The following is an 11,525-nucleotide window of genomic DNA, read 5'->3' on the forward strand; positions in this document are numbered from 1 at the left end:
CACTGACCTCTGGATATAGCCGCCACTACACGATTTTCACGGGGGTGGCTCGCTCACCACCACCTCAGGCGAGCGCAGCGAGCAGGATCCTAGTTGCGCCGCAGGCGCTCCTCATAGGGAAGGGAGGGTTGGAATGCGGGAGGTGGTATGCAGTGGTCACAGTATCTTGGGGGGTTTAATACCATGTGGTACAGCTCAGGGCATCTCCCGCCTCCCTACCAGGTGAGTGGGGCGAAATGGTGCGTGACAGGCGCAAGTCATTAATAGTCGCCTGCGGTTATCGACGACTTAAGGCGAGTAGAGTGGGCACTATGCGAAGTGCTGTGAAGCGGAGTTGTCCTGCTAGGTGCAGTAGCTGATTAACATGCTCCACAGCTCACTGATATCCTGATAACAGACGGACAACACTATGGGCAGGATGCGGAACTGCATCCCGTCTATGAAGCTCGATAAAGATCTGGAAAGGTACTGCTCAGACGTCTCGAGGTTCTTCCAAATCTATCAATTGCCCTCAGAATCGACCTACTCCAGGGCAAATACTGTACAATGGCCGACGTCGAGAAGTCCCAGACCAGAGTCTCACCACTTATCTCTAGTGACGTGGACACATCCGAGACTTCACTTGGACAGGTAAACCACCGAAGAGGATGGCTCGCAAGACTCAAGGGACAAGTCCAAGATCCGGATGAGCTGGGCAAAGAACTCTTCGCCAAGTCACAGCAGTACGACGAGGCACAGCTTGAGCGTGATGCTGTTCGTGTCCGACGCAAGCTGGACTTCATACTGCTTCCACTCATGTGTGGTACTTACATGATCAGCTTCCTGGACAAGCAGACGTATGTGAATTCCGACCAAAGGTGATGCCAAGCTAATGCCTGGCAGCCTCAATTATTCCAACGCATACGGCTTGCAAGCCGACACGAACATGTCTGGAGACGACTATTCGTGGGTAGCGTCCGCGCTGAATTTCGGATGGCTTCTTGCGGCATACCCGTGGACTTTGATCCTGCAGAGATACCCAACGGGGCGACTAATTGGGGGCATGCTTTTCGTCTGGGGCTCTGTATGCATGCTTCAAGCCGCCGTCTTCGATTTTGGGTCGTTCTTCGCCGTTCGCTTCTGGCTTGGAGCGTTGGAGGCCGTCGTCAGTCCTGCCTTCATCTTGCTGACTTCGATGTTCTGGACCTCTTCGGAACAGAGTCTGCGAAGCTCGTTCTGGCTTGCTTGCAATGGCTTCAGCAGCATCCTGGGTGCCTTGTTGGCATATGGCGCTGGCCATGCGGAAGGATTGATCATTCCCAATTGGAAGCTGATCTATCTGATCGTTGGCTGCATGACGATCGTATGGGGCGTTGTCATTAGCTTGTACCTGCCCGATGGTCCTCACAACGCAAAGATGCTGTCAGACTATGAGAAGATCGTTGCAGTGTGGCGCATCAGCAAGAATAAGGTCGGCTTGAAGCATAAAGAAATGCGTTGGTATCAGGTCCGTGAGGCAGCAACTGATCCTCGGGTCTGGCTGATCTGGCTCATGGGCGCAGCGGTCGGTGTACTCAACGGAGGCGTGGTCAATTTCGCCTCTGCTCTGATCAAAGGTTTCGGCTTCAATGCTCTGCAAGCAAGCCTGATACAGACACCAGGTGGTGCATTTGAGATCATTGGCTGCATCATCTTCGGCTACCTTTCCACTCTACGTGGCTGGCTAGGGATCAGCATCATCCTCAGCTCGCTCCCAGGTATGGCAGGACTGATTGGCATTCTGACAATCGACATTCGTCACCGTTATGCCTTGACAGCAATGGCATGGATGCAGAACGTGCTTGGATCGCCTATAATTCTCGTCTGGTCGCTTCCAGGCATCAACGTTGCGGGACACTCGAAGCGCTCCTTCGTCCTGGGCATGTTCTTCGTCGTCTACTGTGCTGGCAACATCGCAAGCCCACACATGTTTCTGGGCGAAGAGGCGCCACGATACCCAACAGCCATTAAAGGTTTGTTAGGTGCCTATGTGGCCCTAATCGTGTTTGCTATTGCATACATCGCGCTTGTCTGGCTCGAAAACAAGCGTCGTGATAGGAAGGGATTGCATGGAGAAGTTGTGGAAGAGCTGGCCGAAGGCTTCGAGGACAAGACAGATGTCGAGAACAAGCACTTCCGCTACAGGATCTGATTCTTGGGGACGGTGGGTGGGGGAGGTGGTGGGGAGGAGGTGGCCGCGAAGCGGCCACCGACTCACCACCACCTCAGGCGAGCGAAGCGAGCACTCCAAAGGGAGCGCCTGCGGCGCTCCCCATAGGGAAAGGAGTGGAGTACAGGAGTTGTTCTGCAGCAGTGGCAGTGTGGGAGGTGGATTGCAGTTGCAGAATGTATTTTAATTTTATTTTCTTGTCTGTACATCATCTCTTTGCCGTGGGGTATTTCCATCTCTTGACCAGCCACAAAACCCGGGCTTGTGACGGATTAGATATACACCATCCTGGCCCTTCCAATTGTACTATCGCCATTGCCACCGGTGCTATTGAAGTCCACAACGCCTCGGGCCAGGTCGCGGATCACCCGTCCACCCACCACCGTCTCCCGCAGAATCCCTTCCACGTGTCGGGGCTCAACACGACCGTACCAGATCGCGTGGCCTGCCAGCGGGTGGCTACCGTGATCTGGGTTGTACGTTTCTCTGCTGTCATTGTCGGTGGCGGTGGTGGCGATGTCTCCTGACGGCGCCGTCACATTCGGCGCAAGTGCCCTAGAAGGAGGCATATAGATGACCACGTTCCCCGCCCACTTGTGCCCGCCGACGTGACTTATCCCCGCTACAATTGGGATTTTAGCGCTGTCTAGGTAGAGACCAACATTAGGGAATCCGAAACCTGGCCGCGGACCAAAAGGCGCGGAAGGGTTGCGCTCGCGCCAGAGTTCTGTAGCGACTTCTCGGAAGGTGTCGACGAGTAAGGGGCCGAGGATGCCGCAGCGGCTGTCGCGTGAGTTGTGGGTGCAGATTAGGATTATTGGGCTTGTGATGGGGAACGACGCTATTGATGGCGGGTGGGTTGAAGCTGATGGGGCGGTGCTTGTTGAGAGATGCGTGAGGAGGTCAAGGAGGTCGGGGTCCGTCTGGTCGGCGTTGCTGATGGTGCTGCGACTGCTGCGTGCTGAGTCGGGTAGGCGGTAAGCCTGCAGCTCGGGAAGTGCCAGATCTCCCTCCTTCCTCTGGGTGGTAAGCTCGAGGCTGTTACGAGCGTGTTGCGAGTGTCGTCATGGAATATACCTTTCCGTCCGAATGCTTCCTTGACATCTCTCACTAGCCCCGGCCAATGTAAACCCCTGTAATCCTCCGAGTTCGAAGTTGCGGCATCCTCGATTCGGCTGGGCCAGTCGTCTCGGCCGGTAGCGATCAGGATATGAGAATCGTAGACGGGGATGTTGTTTGTGATGATGGACTTGTGGTCGATGTCGAGATCAGGCGGTGTGGAACTGCATTGGCAGGTTGGTGCTGGGCAGGAGGGGATTACGGGGAATTGTGGTCGTGGTGAGGTCTTGGGTCTGGTCGTGAGGGAGCGGAATGGGGAGGGGCGCGATGATGTTACTGTCCTCGGAGGATATCGTTGTGTAGCTTTTGGGATCTGGAGAGAAGGACGGCGCATTGCATTCAACGGCTCACTGAATGAATGCTTCTGTTGCAACTTGATAGTGATACACTGCAGAGAGCGTGAATTGTTTGATGATACTGAGCGGAGCTTGGCGGAAATATATTTGTATCTGGCTTTCAAGTTAAGAAGACTTCGGTCGGCTTCGGTGCTGGTTGCGGACATAAGAGCTAGACACGACTCATTCGAAAGGTGTGTTTTTGGCCCTTTGGGCTCCTCTACAGGTTATGCTAAGCGTCTGGGCAGTGTGCGGTATGCTTGACGTTTTTGTAAGCCTACTTTGCAGCGATTAATGGTCCGTGCTCCAGACAGCAGGGGCAGCCACATGAAAACACAGCATTTGGTGTGCTGTGAGAAGAGATCTCGATTTTAGCCATTGAGGACATCATACTCGCTTCATCTTATTTCTCATGAGCAAATTTCACCAACGCTCCCTCCGACACCGTCAACGGCCACAATTGCTTGTAGAACGCCGCTAACCCGACTACCAGCAACACATAATACCCGACCGTCCATGCAACGCCCAGCTCCTTACCCCTGCCACTCGCCGTAACCCGATCCTCATCATCCTTGCCCCTAATCGCCACCGGCGCCGGGGCATACTCCTCCACGCGTCTCAACCTTCCCCAGAACCTTGGCAGACCCATCGAGTTACAGAACGCGTGGATAATGATACATGCGTACAGATTCCCCGTCCGGACATACACGAACGCAGCAAACCACCCGAACAGCGTCGTGTACGTGAACTGAAACACGCTCCGCAGCAGCGCCGGCACAAGCGGCGTATCCGGATGGGTGAGCGTGAATTCGTAGAAGTGGTGGACGTGCGCTATTCCGAAATACAATGGGGTCAGGAAGACGATGTGAGAGAGAGACACGCGTGCCAGGAGGTTGATTGCGATGAGGACGCTGCGGAAGAGGATCTCTTCGGTGATGGGCCCGGCGATGTAGTTTCGGTAGCCTTGCCAGGAGGACAGGGTTGAAGTGAGGTCGCTTTTGGTGGGGAGGTGGTCCACGAAGACGAGCTCGAAGAGCGGGCCGAGGAAGAGCAGGGCTGTAAGCAGGAACGGCCGCAGGACGTCGAGAGGTCGGATCGGCCACCAGCCTAGGGTGTGTAGGGCCTGGAGTGGGTTGGTTTTGGCGACTGCTAGGAGGAGGTAGAGAGCTGCAGCGGTGGAGACAACGCAAGCTAGCGTCACCGTCTGAATGCGAGCTCGGATGACCGAAGGGGCATCCCGGTTAAGGGTTGGCGACGGGCGGGTCGTCTTGGATGTGTAGAATGGTAGCACGTAGAGGGACGTGAAGAGCGCCTGGTGGAGGTCTGGTAGTCAGCGATGCAGATGCCAAGGAAAGAGATCCAGGCTAAAATGTTACAGGCGTGAACGTGTCGTGTTGGGATTGGGAGGTTGCAGAACATTTTGGCTGCTTTGAGACGAGAGAAGACGCGTCGCGGGCACGATGCTGGCTGACATATGGTCTTTCATGGCATATAATATGGCCCTTGGGAACGGGCATCATGGTGAGAACAGAGGCCAGCCGCTGAGGCCGGATGGGCGACCTACCGACAGCAGAACTGCAGTGAATGTACCTATGACTGGCTTGTCGCTGTCTACAATCAACGACGTCAGTCTGAGGGTTCACATGCTTGATGGACGATGAACGGTGGAGAGATCAGGGCGGATTCGAGGTATGAGGCTATGCTCAAACAAGGAGGAACAATCCCTGGCCAATGAATCTTCCACTCACCATCAACTCCGAGATACATGTTCCGCAAGCGGTGATAGATGTCTGCAGGGGCCATGGGTGCAGCATCAATAGTCTACATTGATCCGGAAGGTGACCAGGCTGGCGAAAAAGGAAGATGATGAGTAGTTTGATGTCCGAAAGAATCAAGATTATTGTGAGGGTTCGGTTGTTCAAAGTAGATGTGCCAAGCTTTCGCATTGGAGGGCTTCCCTGCAAAATTGACAGCAAGTCGATGGGGCCATCAATTTCACGGTGGCCCTGGAATTTGCTCCCAGAGCCCTGGCTTCAGCGCTGTCAGAACATCGACGAACATTCTTCGTCCTCAGGTAGGTAAATGTCGGCGTTGCAAACGGCATGAGAGCGACGATGAGCATCATGTTAATGATCATCGATCTTGGTCATGAGAGTTGCACACCGCTGAAGTATGACGCCCCTCAATCTCGGCCTGAAAGGCCCTCGTGCTCCCTTTTCTTCGCCTGATGCTAGCGCGTCTGGGATGCCACTCTGGACGCGTTTTGATCGGCGCCGATTGGTTTGCTTCTAGAATAACGCCTCGATCGGGGATTATTCCAACTCCACCAACACGCGAATTTGACGAATTCGACATCACCCGATGTAATGGACTCGCCGGCCCTGGGCTCCAGCAATCATGGCCCTTGTCGTGGCTCGCTCAACGTCGTCCAAGGAAATGACAGCGAGCGACCAAACGGCTGGCTTGCAGGCGAAAGGCTCTTGTAAGCTTCCGACAAGAGCTGCGCCAGTTGCGACGTCCTCATCCTCTCCCTTCTATACAACGTTCAACCCAGCAGAAGTACGACTCTCAAAACTGTTCGCTAAAGACGAGACTTCGACGACCTCAGCACGGCGCCTCACCCTGCAGCTTGCATTGCATAAGTGTGCGGATCTCGACGGGTACCCGCACCATGCAATGACGGCTTCACCCAGATTACTGTCTTACATACAATAGCCTTTATCGTATGCCAACATCGACCAGCTTGGAAGACTCGTCGCCGTCGCACAATTCCACTGACCTCTGTCACTCTTTTGACCATTGCTTTTGGCGCATTGTAAATATACATATCTAATCTTTAATCCACTACGATGCATTGACTATGTCGTCTTCACCTCCCCGGACTGTGCTGAAGACTCCGACGAGGACTCCACTGCAAGAGCGCACCCAGTCGCAGACGAACGAACAGCCATCGAGAACACCTCGAAATGGAAAGACAGATGGAGGTCCACCACAGGTGTACGCCACGTCTCCCTTTCCGACCAAACCACAACATGTCCTCCTCCCGAATACAATGCGAAGGCAAAGGAGCCAGAGGGATTTAGCTCTCAATCTCCTCAGAGACAATGGCTTTGGATCCACGCACGAAGTACAGAGTGCGCCGCCTGTCCCTCGCCAGCCAGCGGTGCGCCTGAAGAAGTCGGTCAAGACACTGAGGGACATGTATGAGGCGCAATCGGACGACTCGAGACCATCGACCGCACTGTCCGTATCGCGAAGCCGTCCAGGGAGCTCTAGCTCGAAGCTTCGGAGCTTCAGCTCCAACGAAGGACTCGCTGGAAGATACGCGTGGGAGCAGTTCAAGAGCCTGGCAGCAGATGACACAGCATTATTGCCATCGTTACCAGAACATACATCTACATTGAGACAGATTCAGCCGCAGTCATCGTTTGCAGCCAGATCGGCTGCGCTTGACGAAGGGACATCCAGCCCCAACTTCAGAGTCATTGGCGGAACGTCGAGTCCCAGAAACCATCAGGCGTCAAAATTCTCATCGGACTCAGTGGAAGAATCATCAGAACCGAGCGGTCTGGCTCAGAGTAGCTCGTCCAGTCCGAACGTCATGCGCTTCGGCCACAGCTCCAGTGTGGAGGAGCTGCCTTCCGTGGACGAGATATCTTCACCAAATTTTGTCAAATTGGGCACATCATCGCCAGGGCGGCAAATCCTGGAAAGGGCAGCAGTCGGGTACGATTTGGTGACATCTTTCGATGATCCCAGCTCGAGTCCCAATTTTGTCAAGCTGGGGACGTCTTCTCCTGCAAGGACAATCCGTGGCTACGATCCAGCTGTAGCTGAGAGGCCAAGCTCTTCGTCTTCGGACGCTTCTCGGAAGCGAAAGAGGGAGTATGGTGACGAAGTGTCGCCGCTAGCTGGTGAGGCTACAGTGGTCCGAGGTCCGACTTTTCGAAGCTCGCCTCCTGAGGCATACAACGCCACCGAAAGCCAGGAGTCGTTCAGGTCTTCTCCGCCCATTGCACCAGACGTGCGAACGAAAAGTGTCCTTCTGGAGAGCCCTGATGCTGCCTCACTGCTCAATGCCATACAGGCCGGTGACTACGAGTACAGTCACGAAGAGAGCTCGGTTGCGGATGCTCACAGCGATCTCCAGACAGCGTTATCCTCGAGTCCAGCGCCTCCAATCCAGTACCCAGTCATTCGCGCACCGGCGTCTTCGCAGGTTATTGGACTGAATGTGCACAAACGCCACAATCGGTCGTCTATCACAGCAGACACGGTCACGCCACGATGGCCGTCTCGCTTATCAGCAGTGCCATCAGAACAATCTGGCAGTTTTCGAAACAACAGTAAACGATCTTCGGCTTCGGTTTGGGAGGACACTGACGAGGAACTCGACTCAGACGATATTGCGCCCAGTCACTTCAGATCGGACGACGACGCAAATGCATCCCAGATCAGAATTGTTCCAGTCAGCGAACGACACGACGAAGCTGATGACGAGGTCATGGGTTTGCCCGGGGAAAGCTATAGGTATCGTGTCAACCAGCTGATGCGTACAACGAGCTACGGACATTCGCCATCGAGTTCGCAGTCGAGACTGAACTCCATGCAGAGTTCCGTCGAGCATCGTCTGAACAGTTTGTCGTCAAGAAGGCCAAGTTTGCGAAGACCAAGTTCGTCAAGCAGCCTCGCAAGTGCTGTGGTCCCTACATGGGCCAAGCGATATTACTCCGGGCTCTACCAGGACTCCTTCAAGTATTTGATGGCTTCTACCTCCATGGTCAATGTGACGCAGGTAGCCCCTCCTGCACAGCCTCAGCAGAAAGCTCCTGCAAGGCCAGAGTCATTACTCACCACGACCTCTGTCAATACGCCAAAGGGAAGCCGTCGAAGCTTTGCCTCAATCCGAGAGTCTGTGAAGGAGAAGCTGCCAGCAATCATGCGCCCAAGGAATCGGCCCAGGCTGGAAGCACGAAAGTCACACACAATGCCAGGAATTGGTCCTCTTGTATCCCATCCTGTCAGAGGCCCCGCCACTGCAGCTATGCTGTCCTCGAGAGGAAGTCTCGTCAGCCTCAGACAGAAATCCAGTATGGCAAGCCTACGACAGATGCGAGCACTTTCTATGCCTCTACATCCAGCAGATCCTCGCTTTCATTGGGCAGGCTTCGACGAAAAGCCGTTTGGCGGCAACGCGAATGATCCAAATGGCCCATCCGGCATGGCATACTACGTTCCGCCGCAGCGTCTTAGGCGATTACCTTCGATTTCACCTCATCTACATCATGATCATCGGCTGAACACTGGTTCGACGACATCTCGTGGCTACGGACACCCCTTCAATCGCCGGTCGCGGTACTCGAATCCCAGCGATATGTTCTTTGATGCGCCAGGCACGGTTGAGGGCAAGTCGCAGAGAAGCTGGCACACCGTGTGTTTCATACTCGGCTTCGTATTCCCACCGGCGTGGGTAGTCGGTGCTCTTTTGCCTCTCCCAAGTCGTCCTGATGCCTTTGCCGACATTGAGAAAGGCCACTGGCAAAGAGCCAGCATTCACGGTCACGTCACAGACCGCGAAGCCATGAGCGTACTGACTCAGCTTCGACAAGAGAAGAGGCTCCGTGGAGGGGAGGAGCTACACTGGCAAAATGCAAGGTGGTGGCGGAATCTGAACAGGTGGATGGCTGTGGTCGGCATCATTGTTGTGGTCGTTGTGATTGTTCTTGCGGTCATCGGAACCACTCGAGGACTCTGAATCTCTATTGTTTTCTTGCTTCTTGTTTATACCCACATCACGCATTTATGGCTTTCATTGTGTTGTCTGTAAATCTCATATGTAGTATTACAGTGAATAAACATGATCAATGTGCATATCGGATACTGTAGCGATTTTCGCGCGCTCGCAAGATGCTCCTCCTTGCAACACTAAATATCATTGCTGTTGCGGACCATTAGGTCATCAGCCCTTGGCCCAGAAAGGCCGCCATGCCAAATCCGACAGCGCCGTGAATCCTCCAGCTTCTGATTTTCGACAACGGCTCATCTTACATTAAGCTAAGCGAACAGCTTCTTGCTCGCCTTTCCCTGTGCTTACGGGCTGTCGACAAGCTCTCGAAGTATGCAGCATTGCAGCACAACAGATGGAAGACGATGACGACCGGCTCGAAGGGGCTGACGAATCACGACCGCGAAGATACCCCAAGGAGGACACCAGTGCAACTACGTCCAAGGAACTGCGCGGATGGTATTTCTATGGCATTGCCGCTGAAGCCTACGCTGTATGCGGTCCTGGATCGTTCCTGCCCGTAACGCTTGAAGCGCTCGCCCGGCAGAATGGAGTGCTGTTCTCGGACCGAAAGACACCCTGCGTGCAGCCGCCTTCCAATCGTGCTCTGACGTCGAGAGATGAGGGTCCTGCCAACGACCAGTGCGTTATCAATGTGTTTGGAGCGGAGATCACGACGGCGAGCTTAGCAATGTACACGTTCTCGGCGGCAGTGCTCATACAGGCACTCGCACTGGTGTCTTTCAGCTCGGTCGCAGATTATGGTGGGTCTCGGCACTCCACGATCTGGCAGAAGCTAATGAGTGGCAGGAAGCAATCGAAAGCGCTTTCTGGTTTTCTTTGCTGTTATGGGAGCGACGGCTGGCATGCTTTTCCTGTTCATAACGCCATCCATCTACTTGATCGCACCACCACTGGGAGTGGTAACGATCATGAGCCTAGGCTGCTCGTTCGTCATGCTCAACGCCTTTCTCCCGCTACTGGCATCAAATCATCCAACAGTACGCGCTCAAGAAAAGGAGCTGCTGCTAGAGCTTCCGCCCTCACGACCAGTCCTAAGTCCTGCAGAACCATATACCGCTCCGCCGGCACTCAGGGACTCACCAAGCCCCGCCCTTGCATTCTCTAACGCTGTCTCAGCCAGAGGCGTTGGACTAGGCTACGCCGCAGCAGTGTTCGTCCAAATCCTGTGCATCATCATCTTGGTCATCAACAGCAAGTACAAGATATCCACCTCCCCGACCATTCCACTGCGACTAGCCATCTTCCTTTCCTCAACCTGGTGGCTCATATTCACCATCCCATCCTACCTCTGGCTCCGCAACCGCCCAGGCCCCCCACTTCCCGCCCACCTCACCCCAACTTCATCCGCCTCTCTCACACCAACGAGGGCAAGCCTCATCCGAGCCAACCTTCGCAAAGTCCTAACCTACACCCTCTTCGCCTGGTCCTCTCTCTACCGCACCCTCCTCCTCGCCCTGCGCCTCACCCAACTCCGCATCTTCCTCCTCGCCTGGTTCCTCATGTCCGACGCCATCGCCACCGTCGGCTCCACCGCCATCATGTTCGCGCGCACCGAACTCCAGCTCTCCCCGACAGGCGTCGCCCTCCTCAGCATCTCCGCTACCTGCTCCGGCATCTTGGGAACGCTGATCTGGCCACGCATCACCCGCCGCTACAGCCTGCGCTCCCCCCGCACAATCGTCTGCTGTCTCTGCGTCATGGAGTGCGTGCCCCTCTACGGCCTCCTAGGCTACATACCCTTCGTGCAGCGCCTCGGCTGGTTGGGTCTGCAACAGGCATGGGAGATCTACCCCTTGTCCATCGTCTATGGGATCGCGATGGGCGGGTTGTCGAGCTACTGTCGGAGTTTCTTTGGGCAGTTGATTCCGAGGGGGAAAGAAGCGGCGTTCTACGCGTTGTTCGCGATCACGGATAAGGGGAGCAGTGCGATTGGGCCGGCGGTGGTAGGGAGGATTGTGGATCATACGGGGACGATTCGGCCGGCGTTTTGGTTTTTGTTGGTGTTGATTGGGGTGCCGATTGGGTTGGTGGCGCTGGTTGATGAGGGGAGGGGGAAGGGGGAGGCGGACAGAAT

At 55.0% G+C, this 11,525-nt stretch overlaps 4 protein-coding genes across 4 annotated transcripts; 3 read left to right on the top strand and 1 right to left on the bottom strand.

The window, feature by feature from the left end:
- Nucleotides 1-546: 546 nt before the first annotated feature.
- AB675_9414 (putative transporter) lies at nucleotides 547-2,170 on the top strand (the record flags this gene model as incomplete). Its single annotated transcript, XM_018149944.1, has 2 exons — nucleotides 547-836; nucleotides 883-2,170. 2 exons carry the CDS (start codon nucleotides 547-549, stop codon nucleotides 2,168-2,170), a joined length of 1,578 nt encoding a protein of 525 aa, XP_017994259.1.
- A 290-nt stretch (nucleotides 2,171-2,460) lies between these two features.
- On the bottom strand, nucleotides 2,461-5,445 carry AB675_9415 (putative CAAX prenyl protease 2; the record flags this gene model as incomplete). The annotated part of the gene is made up of 4 exons (XM_018149945.1): nucleotides 2,461-3,207; nucleotides 3,234-3,471; nucleotides 4,074-4,965; nucleotides 5,391-5,445. The coding sequence occupies 4 exons, from the start codon at nucleotides 5,443-5,445 to the stop codon at nucleotides 2,461-2,463; spliced, it is 1,932 nt and encodes a 643-aa protein (XP_017994261.1).
- Nucleotides 5,446-6,502: 1,057 nt separating this feature from the next.
- Nucleotides 6,503-9,397, top strand: AB675_9416 (uncharacterized protein; the record flags this gene model as incomplete). The annotated part of the gene is made up of 1 exon (XM_018149946.1): nucleotides 6,503-9,397. The coding sequence occupies one exon, from the start codon at nucleotides 6,503-6,505 to the stop codon at nucleotides 9,395-9,397; it is 2,895 nt and encodes a 964-aa protein (XP_017994260.1).
- A 385-nt stretch (nucleotides 9,398-9,782) lies between these two features.
- AB675_9417 (Autophagy-related protein 22) lies at nucleotides 9,783-11,474 on the top strand (the record flags this gene model as incomplete). The annotated part of the gene is made up of 2 exons (XM_018149947.1): nucleotides 9,783-10,191; nucleotides 10,238-11,474. Coding segments are annotated over 2 exons (1,646 nt in total), but the record flags the coding sequence as incomplete, so codon positions are not given.
- Between the last annotated feature and the right edge of the window lie 51 nt (nucleotides 11,475-11,525).

This window comes from Cyphellophora attinorum, assembly GCF_001299255.1.
Source record: "Cyphellophora attinorum strain CBS 131958 chromosome Unknown Contig70, whole genome shotgun sequence".
Lineage (NCBI taxonomy): Eukaryota > Fungi > Ascomycota > Eurotiomycetes > Chaetothyriales > Cyphellophoraceae > Cyphellophora > Cyphellophora attinorum.